Genomic DNA, 18,645 nt, shown 5'->3' with positions numbered 1-18,645 from the left:
AGAAAGTCAACAATTGAGATTGATTCCTTTTTGCGTGGTTGAATTGAATTTGAGTTTTGCTAATAGTCCTCGTTGTGAAAACTTCTCTATCATATGATTAATAAGTCATCGCCCAGTACATTACAGTTTCATCTTTTTCCTTTTTCTCCAAATGGAAAACCCAAGCCCTACTTTCCACGGTTTGGGGACTATCCCCTAAGCTAGCTTGCACTTGGTCTTAGTTACATTAATTATTGTATGATTGAATTGGTTTACAAAGAAAAGCTTTTACATTTTTATCACAACTTTAACACACACACACGGATGCATGGCTAACTTTATCTTCATTTTCAGCTATGCATTGAAAAAAACTTGTTTTCTTTATGTTATATATGGCTATGTTTATTTATGTTTCTTCTCATTGGTGTTTTGCTTAATACATGATTCTACTTCTATATAAATTAATTTTTTAATAATTGGTATTGTATTTTAATTCAATTATAATTTTTTACTTTCAATTACTTTTATATTATATTTTATGATAAGTCTAAAGAAAAAAAGGTTGTCTACATTTTGTAGATCTAAGCATATATTTGAGATTTGACTTACACAAATTAAGCCTCTTTCCTTAGTTAATGGCTATCATATATAATAAGTCAATAGTCAAAACAAAAAAAAAAAAAAAGAAAAATGGAAAGAACCAATTACGTCCGAAGTTCTAACAACAAGTCCCACGGTCAAAGAATGAAAAAAAGGGAAATAGGCAAACGCCCAAAAAAAAATATCATTTTCATTTTATCATAATCAAGAGCTGAAGTCACTCCACCACTTACGAGGCAAGAGAACACGCTCCGAAATTCCCATCACCTCAGCTCTCCAAACAACCTCAACAAACCCATTCCCCAAACCTCTCCTATCTATTCACAGCTAAACCCAGTTTTAGTGAGAGTTTAAAATTTACCGGTCTTTCAATGCAGGATAATTGAGTTGATCGTATTATCAATTAAGTTGATAGAATCATTAATTAAATTTAAATATTAATTTATTTAATATAAATTTTTTTATAAAATTTTTTAATTGGATCTTTATTTACTCTTAAACCCTACCTTCACCCTTTTTACCTTCCCTTTGTCCCTTTCAAACTAAAAAAAAAATGAAAAAACAACTTTGTAAAAACAAATTTATACACATTCATTTAGCCTAAATTAAGAAATTCTTCAATTACTACTATCACTTACTTTCTTATTTATCATTGATTTATTAAAATTAAAATTCAATTTTGGTAGATCCTTTTATTTTTTATTTTTCTTTTTTATTTATTAAATACTGAATATATCTAAAACTTAATTGGTGAGATGTTAAACTTTTACGCTTCTGATCAGATCTGAAAACAGACGAAAATGAGAAATATGAATGCAAGCTTTCCATCTATGATCTATCCATCAACTATTACTGTTTAGAAGTAGTAAAATTTTTTTCAATCATGTCAGCACGGAGACATTAACCTCATCAAGCTGACGCGCCAAGGACTCGACGCGCCCGTCACATCACCACAGCATACCGTGATTAGCGCGTGTGAATCGAAAATCTGGATTTAGTAATACAAAAATCGCACATGGCCTGCTCCATAACTCAACTCCCCAAAATTGTTTAACCAAAAACAAAGAGTTCCTTGTACAAAAGATTTGTTACACTCGTACTAAATTTAGCTTTCCTCCGTTCTGTTCCTCTTCCGCCAAACACAAACACAAGCAAAAAACAGGAAGAAAAAAAAACCAGAAAAGATCTGCTTGTTTCTTAGACATTTAATTTATTTACATTTAATTTCTTTTTTTTTTAATTTCATTTGGTGATTTATGTCTCGAGAGCCGAATTATGAGTTTCAGGAATGGTGGAACAAGCAAAGGGAGAAGAACCACGAGTTTTTCACCAATGATACTAACAATCCTAATAACGGATTCCTAACTGTCGAGATCAACAGTCCCAATCCTGATCGGACGGCCGACAAAGATCGCGCCAGAAGCGCACGCCAGCTGTCCTGGGTTTGCCTCTTGAGATTCCAGCAACTCGCTAACTCCCTCGCGTCGATCACAAACGCCTCCATTCTCCTCCTCCGTACCGCCAACCGCCGAATCTCCTCTGCCGATTCCCCATCCGATTCCTCCACTTCCAGGCTCTATCGTATCATAAAGTTCTTTCTGTTTCTGGTGGTTCTTTTACTTTGCGTGGAGTTACTTGCGTATTTCAAGGGATGGCATTTTAGTCCGCCGTCGGAGGCCTCTGCGGAGGCAGCGGTCGAGCTTGTTTACGCCAAGTGGCTCGAAATCAGAGCCGATTACTTGGCGCCGCCGCTGCAGAGCTTGGCGAATGTGTGTATTGTACTCTTCTTGATTCAGTCGGTGGATCGTGTGGTGTTGATGTTGGGATGTTTCTGGATCAAGTTTAAGAGAGTAAAACCGACGGCTGCAATGGAGTATCCGGTGGGAAGAGTAGAAGGAGAGAATGTAGAGGATTATCCAATGGTGTTAGTGCAAATTCCTATGTGCAATGAGAGGGAGGTAAGCAGATGTAGGTTTCACAATCCCTAGCAAAAAAATTAAAATGTCATTTTTTCAGTTAATTGTCTAGTAGATTTATGGCTCAAATTTACTAAATTTGTTAGATTCGGTTATGGCTGCACTATTTAGATAAGAGAAGATTGAAGACTGAATCTTAAATCTTTGACATTGTTCAGTTGTTTAGATGTTGGTTCGTACTAGTTTTAGATTAGGGTTCAAACCAAAAAAGGGGGGGGGGGGGCAAAAAGCCTTAAGATTTGGCTAGTTACTCCAAATCGTAATTATAGCTACATATATGTCTTCCTTGTTAGTGTTTATCAATAGATAGTGCAGCGTGCATAGGTAGCATAGCAAGTGTTGGCTTAGTGCTTAGAGCAATGTGTATTTGCTAACTATTCCCTTGTTTAGTTGCAAATCAACTGAGATACTGAAATTCGAATTACTTGTCTCTTTCCTTTCCTTCCATTACTCGGAAATTGATCAAAGTAATTTAACTTAAAAAATAGTTCTTTTATTGTAGGTTTATTGTACATAATTCCTGAAACTTTCACTTTATGTTGCCCAGGTTTACCAACAATCTATTGCAGCAGTTTGTATTATGGATTGGCCAAAGGAGAGAATGCTGGTACAAGTTTTGGATGATTCTGATGACTTAGATGTTCAGCTCCTTATCAAGGCAGAAGTACAGAAATGGCAACAAAGGGGTGTACATATATTATATAGACATCGTCTTATTCGTACTGGCTACAAGGCAGGAAACCTGAAATCTGCGATGAGCTGCAATTATGTTAAAAACTATGAGTTTGTTGCAATTTTTGATGCTGATTTTCAGCCAGCACCAGATTTCTTGAAGAAAACCATTCCTTATTTCAAGGTAACATTTTAGTTCATATCTTTTAAGAACTCTATAGGTTTAAGAAAGTGTGACAGTTAAAGTCTAGGTGGAGAAATAGAGTAGTATAATTGGAATTTTTCATTTTAATTATGTAGATATACCTTTATACGTGTGTGAATGAGCATATTTGTGTTTTTGTGTCTATACCCTTTAGCCACCTCCTTTGTACATAATTTTGGTGTGCTGTCCAAGATGATCCTTTTCTTAATTGTTATCATTGTCATTGGTTCGAGATAAGGGCAACTCAAACAAGATTAGGATTAATGCTTAGTTGAGCCAAGTAGTTGCCATGTGTTCAAGATAAGAGACACCATACTGTTGACAGTTAACAATGTGGCAATTTGGTGGTTTAGATTTGTAAGTAATGCCACTCAGTGGCCCATGTGGTCTTTGATTACAATATGGTTATGTAGATAAACGGTGTTGGCACATAACTGCAATTTCATTACAAGCAAAATTAGTTTTTGACGTTAATATTTATTCCAGTGACATTTGACTTATAAGATGATTTTTCATAGATCTTAAATAAATATCAATCCCATGGTCGTCCATGTATATGTTTTCGTTTCTTTCTTTGCATTATACCACTAAAGAACCTGACTTAGATAAATATGTAGATGCCACTACAGATCAAACAGGGTTTTATTCTTGCATTTTCACTCTTTCCTGGGTTCCAATTTAACTTTCATATTGAGCTACACTTCTTGGGACAAATATACATGGATGAAATAATTATTTAATTCTGTAACATTTGCATTTTAGTAACATACTTTGCTTTATAAATGCTTGACATTTCTCAGTTGCTATGCTATGCTTTTTGTGGTAATAGTAATATACCAATTATCACTTGGTTCAGCAAGAGCAAAACCATCATTCAGACACAAGGAAGTTTAATGCTTGCTTCCAAAATCAGCTAATTGAATGATTAAACTCTAGAGCTAGTTAGGGACCTCCTATTTTCTAATTTGCATGTGTACTTGTTGATTTTCTTTGTAAAAGATATTTATTTGCTTTCTGTTTTTCCATTTTGATGAATTGTTAATTTACCAATCATTTCTATCTGATCAGCATTTGTTTTCCATCTTTTTTCTAGGGGAACGATGATCTAGCATTGGTCCAAACAAGGTGGGCATTTGTAAATAAGGATGAGAACTTGCTTACAAGATTGCAGAACATAAATTTATCATTCCACTTTGAGGTTGAACAGCAGGTCAATGGTGTGTTTATCAACTTCTTTGGTTTTAATGGAACTGCTGGTGTGTGGAGAATTAAGGCCCTTGAGGACTGTGGAGGATGGTTGGAACGAACAACTGTTGAGGACATGGATATTGCTGTTCGTGCTCACCTCTGTGGATGGAAGTTTGTATATCTGAATGACGTTAAGGTGTGTGACATGTTATTATATACAAATTTCCTTCCCCACTTTAGAGAGAAAGGAAAGGTGAGCTAACCTATATCTGTCTGCAGTGCCTTTGTGAACTTCCTGAGTCCTATGAGGCATACAAGAAACAGCAGCACCGCTGGCATTCAGGTCCCATGCAATTGTTCCGCTTGTGCTTCCTTGACATACTTCGCTCTAAGGTACAGAAGTTTCTTAAAACTATTATATTACACGTTTGTGGTTTTCATAAAAAAATTGAACCATGCATGCATAAAGAAATTATATCTCCATTGAACCATACATGCATAAAGAAATTATATCTCCTTTAAGACATCATCTTACAACAGTTATTTCCTAAAACTTTTATTAATTTCTGCATTTCTGTGGACAACCCAACCAATGTGATCTATCAAAAAAGAAAATGTGGGAGCGAAATCCTGTATATTTTAACAACTTTTATCTGATGCTTTTTGTATCTGTTGTTTTCGTATAGATGTGTGTGCATGTGTGTGTGTGTGTATAACATCCTGAATTTCCACTTCCAATATCAGCATTCAAACTTTCTTTACTCTTTTGAAATGTATAATTTTATCTGATATCTCACTTTCACACCGGAAGATTTTCAATGCTATATTCTTGATCCTTATGTGGGGGCCGAATGCCATCCTCTTTATGATTCAAAATTTCCTTTTTATATCAAAGTTTTTGTAAATAGATGTTTTTCTCTGATATCTCACTTTCACACTGGAAGATTTTCAATGCTATATTCTTGATCCTTATGTGGGGGGCGACTGCCATCCTTTATGATTCTAAATTTCCTTTTTATATCAAAGTTTTTGTAAATAGATTTAAGCTTTACTATATCTTTTCATTGGTTTAATCTATATCTCAAAACCTGCACAAATGTTCCATTTCTATTTAATAATAAAAAAATTGTTTAGTTTACTTTTTCTTTATATTTTTCTCCAAATGAAATGTATCCCTTTGTTTGTACTTTTATATTCCTAATGCCACCATTCACATATGCTTCTCCTATTGATATCTAGTTTTAGCGTCTGAAAAAAAAATTCAAATACATAATGTGGACAGGAAGTGGGACTTAGTGGTAGAATTGTTAAAACACATCTTTCTTTCTTATTTCAGACTTTAGCTCCAAGGAACAATATACTGCTGTGAAATGGAAGAATTAAAATCTTAGATCAAGACACTATGTACTGATGGTATGAAACTACCTAAGTAAGAAATCTTGAACAGAAAACAAATTAATTTTCAAAATATCATTTGCAAGGTAAAGCTTAATTAGGGTTTCATCTGTCTCCTTGGCTCTTCATCCCAGATGAGTAACACTGGGACAGCGTGTAGGGAATGGCCCTGCTTTCATTTGTTACTATGCTAGCCCTTACCATATTATCTATATTTATGTTATTCTTTCTTAATTGTAATGGATTTAATGGAGAAAATTAGTGATTTTGTAGTCATCAAAATTCTATCCTTTTCACAAACAGGTCTTGAATGACAAACTTTAGTGGGAATGGAGGAGGGTCACTTCAATTTAACTTAGAAATCCTGCCTCCTTTCAAAAGTAAAATGGAATTTTCAAAAATGAATGGAAGGGTATGAAGGTTGACAGAAACCACGTGGGCTGGTGGTGTCTGTCATTACATCAACTAATAGTCCAAGCTTTAAACCTGTGGGGTTGCTCAAGATGTAGGTTGTTGAACTGCTCTTGGAAAGGGAAAACAAGACCCAAAGTCTAAGCTGTAGCCCTGGCCAACTCTTTTTTAAACAAATAGAAACAAGATTAGTAATCACTACAGACTAATAGACTAGGCAGCAGTATCTTGTTATTTGTTTGCCAGCCGGTTATTGCAGCCTAGTCCTGTTATTTGTGATATAGACATCTGAATGCTGAACATGTATACCTGACTAATCTGTTAAATAAAGAATTTTTTTATTGGGAAATGGAGATTCACCAAGCTCTTTGAGCTTGGGAATATAAGAACTTATCGTTGAGCCAAATGCCTGCATGAATTAAAACTTTTAATCAAATTTGTTGTGTTTTGTTTGGTATTTATGGTAAAAACTTTCTGGCATCATTTAGTTTTGCAGTTTTGTAACATTTTTTCATGAATATAAAGGTGTAAAGTTAAATTTCTGCCTTATAATTATATCTCATTTTCTTTTCACATTCCAGGTAAGTATGGCCAAGAAAGCCAATATGATATTTCTGTTCTTTCTCCTACGGAAGCTTATTCTGCCCTTTTACTCGTTCACCCTGTTCTGCATCATTCTCCCATTGACAATGTTCCTGCCAGAAGCTCAGCTACCAGCTTGGGTTGTTTGCTATGTCCCTGGAATTATGTCTGTGTTGAATATTCTTCCAGCACCGCGATCATTCCCTTTCATAGTCCCTTACCTTCTATTTGAAAACACCATGTCAGTGACAAAGTTCAATGCCATGATATCAGGACTGTTTCGGTTTGGAAGTTCTTATGAGTGGATAGTTACAAAAAAGTTGGGGAGATCATCAGAGGCTGATCTTGTTGCCTATGAGAAGGAATCAGATACTTTATCTGAAGCTTCTAGTCTCCTCAGGTCCTCCTCAGATTCTGGCCTTGAAGAGCTTAGCAAACTACAAGTAACCAAGAAAACAGGCAAAACCAAAAGAAATCGTCTATACAGGAAAGAACTTGCTCTTGCTTTTATCTTGTTAACTGCCTCCGTGAGAAGCTTGTTGTCAGCCCAAGGAATTCACTTCTACTTCTTATTATTTCAAGGGGTCAGTTTCCTTGTGGTTGGTCTTGATTTGATTGGAGAACAGGTGAGTTGACCGTTCGACACTATAGGTGCTGTCTACAGTTCATTGCTTCCAGGGAGTTTTCTTGAAATGCAGGTAACATTGACCCCAGCATTTAATCAATTGCTATATGTGCTTAATAGCCTCAATGGATCGGTAACAGCAATTTTGCGGTCGCTGATTCTGGACCGAAGCAGTTCATTTCATTCGTTTGTGCATGACCGTGTTTATGGCCTATTAATATACTTAGCGAACTACCATAACATTTTATGGTTGCCAGGCCACATGTCATCGGTTAAAATATAAAGTTGTACCAAACAAAGGTATTCAAGTTTAGAAAAGAGAACCTTCAAAGTTGGTGTGGGGGAGGATGGAATTTTCTGTCCCGCAGATTTTATTTTTGTGTAATGCATTGTACGCTTGCTTGCCATGACAAGCGACGCGAGGCAAGCATCATTGGTGTCATTCTTTATTTTTGTTAGACAGATTGTGTACGATTACTACACTATGTCAGTTTTGACATTGAATTCATGTTGTTCCATTCTAATGAATCAAAATTTAACGTCCCTAATTCAGAACCTTCATGTCAGTAATTTGCTGCAACAATTCTAACAGTGCCTCATACCTCCAAATTTCTGTTATTGTGTGTATGATCTGAAACATCGGTTTTTACGAATAATACAAGACTAAATTTAGGAGATTTCTAACTGATTTAGAACGAATTATGAGTGGTAGTAAGGCAGTTGAATGAGGGATTCAAAAATCGGAATCAGATAGTAATAATGTAGGAAAAACAAGAGATAAGTGGCTTATCATTATCTTAAAAATGCATATAAATGGCATTTTTTTTGTCAAAAAATTATCTGATACATATGTACATACATGGTAATTACTTTTGTAATATCTTCCTATTGAAATAGAATTAAAAAGTTATCAAATTGCTTTACAATATATTTTAAAAAATTAAAATAGCATAAAATAGTTTTTTTTTTCCCCCGGGAGGGAGGGGGGGGGGGGGGGGGGACGCAATTGCTACTCTATTCACTACATTAGCAATTATCGTTTCTCCAAGTAACAATCTTTCATTTTTTAAGCCAATTTGCTATGTCAGCTGAGACTGAGTGACTGTTGAACTCCAAGCAATAATCTTCCAAAACCAAACAGAATATATATATATATATTTATATATCCTCATGTATACAATAATTTTATTCCATTTAAAAAACCTTTCTCCTCCTACCAACATTCAAGTATCCGATCCAATTCATCTTTCAGTCTTTCTCGAAAAACCTTAAGACAAGTCAAATCACTTATTTATCTTTTCAAACAGAAATTAAATTGATTTATCTTGAAATAATTCGATTGATTTATTCATTTTTTCAAACATAAATTAAATCAATCTTAAAATAACTTGAATCACTTTAAATGTTAATAAATTTGACAATAGTAAGTTAACAAGTCGCCAAGGGAAATAATACTAATACTAATTAATAAAGGTTAATTTATCATTATTGTTACAGTTTAAAAAAAATTTAGTTGAAAAAATACATTTAAAACATATGGTAAAAAAAATATGATTAAAATTTTTAAATGTTTAATATTGCTGTGAAAAAATATGAATGATTAAAATATCTTTAAAATATACATAAATAATAAAATATTATAAATATAAGATAATACACTATTTTTTACCTCAGTATTTCCATTAAAAACACATTGAATAACTTTCTAATTTGAGTTTCAAACCCTCTGAAGTAGCTTTTTCATTTTTGATTTGACAGCAAAACCAAGCTTTTAAATCGAAAAAGTCTTTCTTATTATTATTACTTTTTTTAGCATTGAAATTAAGTTAAAAGCAATTTTTAAACACAAAAATGACCTTTAAGAGCAATGTTAAAAGCTCCTTTTATCAACAAGGCTAAACTAGGCCTCCGTGTATCAATCCAATCAAATTGTGGCGAAGCGTAACCGCCAATGACAACAATTTTTAACTTATGATTTTTAAAAAAAGCACAATTTAGCAAGACTGAAAAAGTGTGAAATGTTCACATTAAAAATGTGTATCACATGTTGGATGGTAGCCCCAAAGGAACCAAATTTAAGGCAAACAAAATCACGTTTGGTGAGAGTACTGCATCTAAGCAGCTCCAGCACCCTTGCCCTTCTTCCTCTGGATTTTCTTCATGTAGAATTCTAGCTCTTTACCTTCCAATATGTATCTGATAATTAATATACAAATTGAATAAGATAATATGAATAGAAGTGCATTAAAATGATAGAAATTACAAAGTGCTTAAGATTCGCCCAACTTACCCATCAGCTCTTCCACATTGACCTGGCCGGGAAGAAATGCATGCCAACAACCTACCAGCACCAAATTGTTCTTCAATGTGAGCATCAAGTTTACGATCTTTCTGGCGCTTCTCAAGCTTCCTTAGCACATGGTTGCTCTTCTTAGTTTCCTCAGCAGCACCTTCCCCTTCCTGTCAGTTTTATGATGCAGAAACAACAATGATCCACCCAAACACAAGAATTGCTTTGACTAAAGGAGCCTAGTAGCACAAGCATGTACATTAAGAAGATGGAACACCAATTCATACCCAATTAAAACACCAGCATCATTTCTGTATCAGTTTTTCAAAAGGTATCATTAGAGAAGAGAATGATTTCATAGGACTATTAAATGCAAAGATAATCCTTTTGCCGATTACATATACTCAGCAAAAGCCAAGCTAAGAGAAAAACAAACTTACTTCTCTGCTAAAGTATGAAAAAAACAATATCATGCAGGGTATTATCAAGTTGAAAAGTGAACTGCAGCCAAACAATTTCAGAAAGGAAAAGAAAACATTTATAAATCTTCTACCTCAGTAGCTTCCTTCTTTGTTGCTGTCTTCTTCTTCCTCCCAATGTCAACACCATAATGCTGAAGGTACCATTGCTTAAAGGGAGCAGCATCCACTTGAACAATGGCGCTCTTTACAAGAGTCTGTGTTCTGACAAGCTCATTGTTTGAGGCATTATATACCACATCAAGAATACGGGTCTTACGGGTGACAGCTTCACTACCCCACGAATAGTTGCCAGTATCCAATCTCAATGCTCTCCACTTCACATTGCCTCCTCTAACACGGATTCTCCTTACAGTCTTGTTGCTTGAGAGCTTAGTATTTGCCGGCTGACGACCAAGTTCATACCTTTCAAAAGCAGCCAAAAAATGAGATTAACAACTTAAATAAAAGCAAACCAACAAACTAGAAATTGAACAGGTCTATTCCCAAAAGAATTCATCCCCAAAACACTTCCAAAGAACCTAAATTGGTTCTCAGATCATCTAGGCAAAAGATTTCAAACATAAAACCTTCCAATGATGACCATAGAGCACATCAATCTCCCACATAAAAGTATATCTGTATTGGATTAAGAGTCCAATGTCCTGTCTGGTGGGCTTCACATCGGCATAGCATAAAAAAATAAATAAATAAATATGCCACTTAATACCCAAAAGGGAAATGTCTTAGGTTCAAATCACACGCAGCGAAAAGAATCACATTCGCTAAGCAAGACTTGCACCTAAGGCCTACCCCAATGGGCAACCAATCATGCCTATCTCTGTCATTTAGAAACGAATCTAACAATTAGCCTCTACAACCCTTATACGATGCTCATTATACATGCTAGAAACGAATTGAACCTAAACTTCCATTTATTGTTTCTTTTCGGCATACGAGAATCCCACTCGATTTATAATATCCATGACGAACAATTTTTGAATAGTCCGATTCCCCTAAAATAAAACAAATCTAAATTGTTTAGCCTTAGTATCGATAAGAACTAATAAATATTTTATCTATCTTATCCCATTCGAACAAAGTTTGAGAAAGGGGAATTCCAGCCATAATTCATAGCAGATTTACTTGAAAAAAAAAAAAGCAAGAAATCGAGGGAAAAAAAAGTAAATGTAAAAAAATAAACGGAGGGAAAAGAGAAGATGGGAAATTACTTTCGCTTCTTCCTCCAAGCCTTCTTCTTGCCTCCAGTGGCACGCCTTTTGTGCATGGAATCCCGGGAAATACCTGAGGCAAAGATAGAGAAAAACACATATTTGAGAAATAAGAGTAAGCGCGGAAAAGAGCAAAAGCGAGGTACCAGTTTTGAGTGTTTGGAAAGTGAGAAAATGGAGGAGAGGCAAAGATCTAAGAGAGAACGTAGCCTACCCATGTTGGCGACTCAGCTGCTCTCTTTCGTTTCACGCTAACAGCACATCGTCTGCTAAAACACTAACTCTGTCCTATATTTATCTGCTACCTTTTAAGTAACTTGCAACCCTAACCAAACGACCCCAATTTTTTGGTCTGTACGGTTATTATTTTGAGCTTCAATTATTTTGGAGTTGGATTAAATTAGATTTTATAAAAAAAATAATTTTTTAAATATTTTTTTATTCATGAAATTTAAAATTTAAAATTTATTTAAAAAAATTTTGACTTGTTGTCACTAGAATTAACGGATATTAATAAACAACCTCAATTATTCATAATTTAAAATTTAACAAAACAAACAAATTTATTTTATATTTTAAACAATAAAAATATACCAATTATAATATGTAATTCATTTTAATACGAATTATAATATATAATTTTTATATAAAATATTATTAAAATATATTTTTTAATATTTTAAACAATAAAAATACATAGAATCACCATACCCATCAAATTATAATATATTTATCTTTTTTAATTTAAGAATTAATATTTAATATATTATCAATATAAATTTTTTATTTCACAAAAGATTTAAGATATTAAGATATGTTTTATTTTATTTTAAATTATTTTTATATTTTTAGATATATTTTAAATATAATATGTTATTTTTTATCTTACTTATATAATTTGACAACTCTAGTATAATGTATAAAATAATTTTTTTCTTAAGTATATAATTTTTGTTAATAATAATAATAAATATTTTTTTAAGATTCAATTTTTATGAGACAGACTAAATAACAAAATTATGAATGTACCCTGTTATAAAATTATTTAATGCCTCTTCTGTCCCCAAGTTGTGGGCCCCAATATTTTTTTAGTTTGATTTTTTAATGGTTCTTTTTTGGTTGATTGAATGTTTTTTTATAAGATTGACAAAATCTTTGAATGGTTGCTTGATTAAATGTTCTACCAAGTGCCATTATTATGGTATAATATGTTGATAAATACATTAACTACAAAAGATGTATAATAAATATATATTTTTTACATTTGATTTTATAATGTTGGTATACTTTGATATAGAGATAATTGTTTGATTTTTATCCTAAAAAATTTACAAGTTTAATTTTTATATCTATGGCTTCTATTTAAATATGTGTAACTTATAAAGAAAGTATTATGATAGATTTCATTTACTGTTAGAGAGGGTATTTCAGTTTGATAGATTTCATTTATACTTAAAAAGTAATAATAGAAGTCAATGGTTAAAGTATGGGATGAGGGTATTTTTTATTCTCATTTCTAATTTTTTATTTTGTATTTATTTTTGTAATCATATTTAATAGATATTTTAAATTTATTTTTATTTTAATTTTATAAATATTTAATGAATATGAATAATCTCATAATTTATAATTTTTTTTAAAATAAAAAATAAATTTTATTTTTTAAAATTTATGATAAGATATAAATCGAATGTTATATTATTTATTCAGCGTATCCATACTAGATAACAAAGTTACAACCCTACCCATCTTTTTTTTTATCTCTAAAATTTAATACTTATTCTCATCCCATTAAAATAAAAAATGAATCTCTCCATCAAATTTGAATAAAATTCACGTCTCTGAATAATAACTGAAAAATAATAATCATTTGAAAGATAAAAAAGTTTATATTCTTGGTACCAAACTGAACATTAAAATTCTATAGGCCAGCCACCAAGTGAACCAAACCAAACATGCATTATATATTACTGTTAATCTACCGGGTAACCATGTAAAAGAGAGTTTATGAAAAAGGAATCCAAGACACCCCAAACTAAACTATTTTACAAGTAATGTAAAATTCACCACTAAGAATGAAGCTTCTGAAATTTTTTATTACTTCCTACGGTGTAGTCTCAAGCATCTTTTCATATGACTGGTAATCTTCCATTTCCGCATATACCTCTAGATTTGTTCCCAATTACTGCCAATGCCGACGTGTATTCCAAAAACATACTTAAAGAGTAATACATCCCAGGTTCCTAACCCCACTTAATTCTTTAACTATCTTGTTTAGCAGAAAATGAACACCCCAGTGCTCTTATCAGGTAAGTTTTCAATCTTTGGGCATACCCTTATATTGAAAACAATTCACCAATAAACGGAGTTCTTTTAGTGTAAACAATCCTCAGACAAAGAACAATTCATTACAACTCAAGTTGTGTGTGTCAAAGATAGGTTGTCCTACAAATAAAACAAAAATAGTTAAAACCATAAAAACTAGGCATCAACTCTCTTTTGGCGTCTCATTCGTTAAGGTCTCCGGGCTCCGCCTAATCTCCATCTATGCCTTGCTATCTATGCTCATTGGCTCAGGTTCCTTGGCTGCTGATTCCTGCCAAATCAAACGTAAATAATATCAATCACTTCATTAGGCAATAACAATCAAAACCAATAAAAGATGCCGTAGAAACAGCCCAACTAGTTCTCAATTCTACGGCAATTGAACACTTACAGTGGAATCAACAGACTCCATTTTTTTCATCTTGGCAAACATGTTGCCGTAGAATTTTGCTTCCTTTTTATTATACTCCTTAATCTTCTCTTTCAAAACTTTGTATTCGAGCTTAACCTCCCTGGTGTCAAACAACAATAAACACATCATTACAGAATACATTTAAAAATAGCAGACAGGCAAAAACAATTTTTTTTCTTAACAGTTGACATAAAGAGTTAGAGCTCTAGTAGGGCGCATAGGCCTATTAAGGCATATTACCTATTATCAGGATCAAGCTCAAGAGCTTTCTTGATATCAAACTCCGCCAAATCCAAATCTGCCAGATGGATGTATGCTTGAGCCCTTCTATACAGGGCTTTCACATTTGCACTTTCTATTTCTAAAACCTGCATGCGCATAACATGCATAAATTAACATTGCTACACGATCTAGCTAAAAATTATGATTGCAGTTATGAAGATTTTTCCAACCTTGGTGCACAACTTCTCAGCCTGCTTGTAATCCTTCAGTTTCAATTGGCAAGCAGCATTGTTCAGATTGCAAGCAACCTTCAATGCCTTAGCCTGCTTTTTCTCCTCTTCACCAAAGGAAGAATCATACTCAATATATTTAACAGCCTGCATATACAAACACCTATAAATCACAAGGTATTCGAAAGCAGAAACTGAAACTTTCACAAGCCAAGATGTGCATAGCATTGTATACCTTCTCATATCTCTTACAAGCTCTCACATATTTGCCAGCCTTGAACAATACATTTCCTTCTTCCTTCTTTTTACCAGCAGCTTCAATCTTTTCTTGGGTGTTCATATCCCATGATTCTTTTTCCTGAAAAAGCAAATTATTAAAACCACTTGTAACATATTCCCAGATATAATTTTTAAAGATACAAGCACACTAGTCCACTAACCTTAACAAATGATACCAACTCAACTTCATAGTATACAGTTGAGTTGGGGGGTACCAGAGCCAACTCCTGCTGCGACTCAGATGACCCAAAAGCATACTCAGGTGCAATAGTCAGCTGTGCTGCCTCACCCTTTTTCATCATCATCACAGCTCTATCGAGACCATCAATGACTTGATCTGTCACAAAAATTCAAGTAGTGGCAGTTCAGCTAAAATCATGAAACTGGACTCAAGAAAGTAGTGGAAGGAATAGAGGCTTCAGATACCTTCATCTGTCTTGAACTCAAACAACTTTTCTCCTTCATTGTGACCCTTCTTCAAGAAGATGGTACCATCTTCCAGTTTCCCAATCAATTTCACTGCCAAAAGGTATATAAAAAATACATTCAATAACTAACTTTTTAGTATGTTGTATTGGGGAAAACTGATTTCTTTTTCCCATAATTAGACACTAACCTTGGACAACAGCTCCCTCACTTGGGCGCTCATATCCCTCTCCTTCCTTCAAGATCTTCTTTGTAACCTTCTTGTCATCAGTGACCTCAGTCACAGCTTTCCATGAAACCAATTCCAAGGTAATCTGGAGTGTGGCATTTGGAGGCACTAAACCTTCAACACCAGTGGCTGGCTTTCCCTTCTCACCAAAGCCATCTTTGTCGTAATAAAATAGGGTTAAGCATCAGAAATGAGAACCAAGCATATTTACATTCATGCTAAGAGAATAAAGAGAAAATTACTTACATTGTGGCTTCACTGTAAGAAGTACCTTCTCCTCCTTCTTCATTGTCTTAACAGCTCTTGCCAATGCAGGACAAAAATGACCTGTTAAAAGAGGAAAAAGCAATCACTTGTATTTAAGAATTACAGTTAACATATTAAGAAGGAAATAAGATGAAGGAAAAGGGCATTGACAGTACAAACCATCCCTAACAGTAAACTCCACACCATCAGCTTTTGCCACCACTGTGCCATCCTCAAGCTTAGCTTCATAGTTAACTGCATCCGAGATACAAAACCCATTATTAAAACCTAGCTCATTCAAACAATCACTCCCATTGATATATTATTATTATTAAAAGAAGGAACAGATTATAATATGTACCTAGCACCTCATCGAGGTCCTTTGGATTCTCCGATTTCTCTCCTTCAATAAGTATCTTCTTAAATACCCCACCGTCTTTGCAAATGTCCTTGATACTTGTCCAAGATAGCAATTCAACGTCGAACTGGAGAGTTGCATTAGGAGGAATGGTTGGTGGTGAGCCAGACTCACCATATGCCAGCTCGGGAGGAATGGTGAAAATAGCGTTTTCACCTTTCTTCATTGTCTTAATACCTTCGTCCCATCCTTTAATAACTTGTCCTGCAAACATAAACAGAATGCAGAAATATAATATTAAAGAAAACTGCCTCTTCACCAGAGTTTCTTGCTTCTACAAGAGGACCCCTAAAAGTCCAACGCTATGAAGAAACTTAACAACAAAGGACTCAAATGTTACATCCTCCTCATGGTTTAGGGATCCTAACTATCCATCATATCTTGAACTTCACAAAGGTTTTGCGCCCCAATCAACCATAATATATTAGCATAATATCATCAAAAGACAAAAACTCATTGAATAGACCAAATTAATTACCATAAAAAGCAATGAGCAGATATTAATAATATCTACTCGAAAATACACAAAGATTCAAAGAAATGCCTTTATTACATTCCAAATATAGCAAGCTCCAAACATGCATTCATAGTTAAAGATTTGAACAGCATGAACACAAAAGTTATAATTTCAGAAACTCCCCATCGTTTTAATATAAGTTCCAAAATTTTAAATGCATTTCCAGGAAAAGAAACAAAACAAACCTAATTAATAGCTCAAACTCAAAATTAAAGTGAATATTATTTATAATCAATGCTTTGGACTAATGCCTATTAATAATGCAAAACGCTAAAATTGAACTACTACTTTCCAGATTAAGTTCACCATTTTCCTTCAAATTCAATGTACACCTGAGAAAATTACATTCAGAAATTTCCGAAACAGAAAGAGACGATCTTCGTTTACCTTGACCGGGTGTGAACTTAAAAGGAGTCCCCCTACCACGGCTAGAATCGAACTGAGTTCCATCAATCAACGTCCCCGTATAATGAACTGCACCAATAACAGCCAATCAGAATCCATAACATTTTTGAAACAGAAGAATTTATTTGTTCTTTCTTTATTTCCTTGTTTATAGTAGAATATATTTATACCTTCAACTTCGTCGCCGCTTTCAGGGTAATCCCAACCTTCGCCTTCCTTAACAAGCTTCTTCTTCAAGCCGTGCTTTCCGATCTCCTTCTCTTCTCCGACTTTCAAAATGGGACTCTCCTCTGGAAGATCTATATCTTCGTTCATCATATTCTCCGCCACCGGCATATCAAAATCCTCATCCATTTTTAATCGACGAATCTAGAGAAAGAGAGAGCGAGTGTAGCGCGTGAGAAACTGAGAAAAAGAGTGTTAATAGGGACCTTTGAGAAACGAGGAAGAGGATAGCAAGGAAAAAAGGGCTTTTATAGAAGAGTGACGGAGAGAGTGCGGAGAAAGTGCGGGTTCTAGAGGCTTCCAAAAAGGGTGGGTTTGGGCAGAAACTTGATCGGTGTTTGATTGATAGTTTTTGAAAGTTCAGGATGCTTCCAGAATTTTCTCAGTTTATTTTGAAATATTTTATTTTATTTTATTTAGTGGGTAAAAAAAGATTGCATTGATTGATTGATTGGTTGTTTCTCGAGCGTGGTTTAGTCATCGGAGGTTCCAGCTTCTGACGCATGTTCTTTGCTTTAAAGGGGCACAAGGTATTGCTTCCTTGTCCAGGCTTCCGAAATCATATTCGGCCAAATGATACAAATATTCTTGAATTATAATTTAAGTTATTTGTTTTTAATATTATATTATATTTAATTACGTTTTTAATTTTTAATTTTGATTTAATTAAATTTTTAAATAAATAAAATTTAATCAATTAATTTTTGAATTATAATTAATTGAATCTTTAAAAATATTTTAAAGATAAATGCATAAAAAAAAGAGAAAAAAATTTAATTTAATTTTCATTTACATTAATTATATCATATGATAAATTTTTATCTATTTTTTGATGTCACATGATATATTATTATAATTGACAAAAATTTAAGAAAGTTAATTTTTTCTATCTAAATAAGGATTTAATTAGATGTAAATAAATATTTGAGAAATCGATTAATTACAATAAAAATAAAAATTTAGATATTTTTATTTATAGTTCAATTGTTTTATATCCTTTAATCATTAAATTATTATATTAGCTTAATATTGTTTTTTATTGTATTTTAATTTTATTAAATTTTTAAATAAAATAACATAATTAAAATAGTTTAATAG

At 33.4% G+C, this 18,645-nt stretch overlaps 3 protein-coding genes across 3 annotated transcripts; 1 reads left to right on the top strand and 2 right to left on the bottom strand.

Moving 5' to 3' along the window:
- The first annotated feature begins 1,606 nt into the window (after positions 1 to 1,606).
- LOC111305457 (putative xyloglucan glycosyltransferase 6) lies at positions 1,607 to 8,203 on the top strand. The gene is made up of 5 exons (XM_022903024.2): positions 1,607 to 2,537; positions 3,103 to 3,411; positions 4,526 to 4,816; positions 4,900 to 5,013; positions 7,008 to 8,203. The coding sequence occupies exons 1-5, from the start codon at positions 1,836 to 1,838 to the stop codon at positions 7,641 to 7,643; spliced, it is 2,052 nt and encodes a 683-aa protein (XP_022758759.2). The 5' UTR covers positions 1,607 to 1,835; the 3' UTR covers positions 7,644 to 8,203.
- A 1,382-nt stretch (positions 8,204 to 9,585) lies between these two features.
- Positions 9,586 to 11,966, bottom strand: LOC111306165 (small ribosomal subunit protein eS8-like). The gene is made up of 5 exons (XM_022904072.2): positions 11,828 to 11,966; positions 11,614 to 11,686; positions 10,477 to 10,807; positions 9,924 to 10,093; positions 9,586 to 9,829 (listed from the first exon to the last, which is right to left on the bottom strand). Exons 1-5 carry the CDS (start codon positions 11,829 to 11,831, stop codon positions 9,748 to 9,750), a joined length of 660 nt encoding a protein of 219 aa, XP_022759807.2. The 5' UTR covers positions 11,832 to 11,966; the 3' UTR covers positions 9,586 to 9,747.
- Positions 11,967 to 13,795: 1,829 nt separating this feature from the next.
- LOC111306462 (peptidyl-prolyl cis-trans isomerase FKBP62-like) lies at positions 13,796 to 17,764 on the bottom strand. The gene is made up of 13 exons (XM_022904316.2): positions 17,493 to 17,764; positions 17,305 to 17,391; positions 16,344 to 16,604; positions 16,163 to 16,237; positions 15,983 to 16,063; positions 15,698 to 15,892; positions 15,508 to 15,600; positions 15,243 to 15,418; positions 15,038 to 15,160; positions 14,803 to 14,949; positions 14,591 to 14,718; positions 14,330 to 14,450; positions 13,796 to 14,209 (listed from the first exon to the last, which is right to left on the bottom strand). The coding sequence occupies exons 1-13, from the start codon at positions 17,674 to 17,676 to the stop codon at positions 14,159 to 14,161; spliced, it is 1,722 nt and encodes a 573-aa protein (XP_022760051.2). The 5' UTR covers positions 17,677 to 17,764; the 3' UTR covers positions 13,796 to 14,158.
- Between the last annotated feature and the right edge of the window lie 881 nt (positions 17,765 to 18,645).

This window comes from Durio zibethinus, chromosome 21 (genome assembly GCF_047325235.1).
Source record: "Durio zibethinus cultivar Kanyao isolate XHJ-2024 chromosome 21, ASM4732523v1, whole genome shotgun sequence".
Classification (NCBI taxonomy): Eukaryota; Viridiplantae; Streptophyta; class Magnoliopsida; order Malvales; family Malvaceae; genus Durio; species Durio zibethinus.
The sequence above is the reverse complement of the archived record's forward strand: the minus strand, read 5'-3'. Positions and strand labels throughout refer to the sequence as shown.

What these genes read in the sequence shown, in the direction of transcription:
- LOC111306462 (XM_022904316.2), bottom strand. Translation starts at nt 17,676, where the DNA reads ATGGATGAGGATTTTGATATGCCGGTGGCGGAGAATATGATGAACGAA. An exon ending in GGACCTCGATGAGGTGCTAG is followed by an intron (nt 16,238 to 16,343) that starts GTACATATTATA and finishes TCTCGGATGCAG; the next exon opens with TTAACTATGAAGCTAAGCTT. An exon ending in CTGAGAAGTTGTGCACCAAG is followed by an intron (nt 14,719 to 14,802) that starts GTTGGAAAAATC and finishes ATGCGCATGCAG; the next exon opens with GTTTTAGAAATAGAAAGTGC.
- LOC111306165 (XM_022904072.2), bottom strand. An exon ending in GCTTGGAGGAAGAAGCGAAA is followed by an intron (nt 10,808 to 11,613) that starts GTAATTTCCCAT and finishes TGCTTTTGAAAG; the next exon opens with GTATGAACTTGGTCGTCAGC. An exon ending in CAAAGAAGGAAGCTACTGAG is followed by an intron (nt 10,094 to 10,476) that starts GTAGAAGATTTA and finishes TAAAACTGACAG; the next exon opens with GAAGGGGAAGGTGCTGCTGA.
- LOC111305457 (XM_022903024.2), top strand. Translation starts at nt 1,836, where the DNA reads ATGTCTCGAGAGCCGAATTATGAGTTTCAGGAATGGTGGAACAAGCAA. An exon ending in TATATCTGAATGACGTTAAG is followed by an intron (nt 4,817 to 4,899) that starts GTGTGTGACATG and finishes ATCTGTCTGCAG; the next exon opens with TGCCTTTGTGAACTTCCTGA. An exon ending in TTGACATACTTCGCTCTAAG is followed by an intron (nt 5,014 to 7,007) that starts GTACAGAAGTTT and finishes TTCACATTCCAG; the next exon opens with GTAAGTATGGCCAAGAAAGC.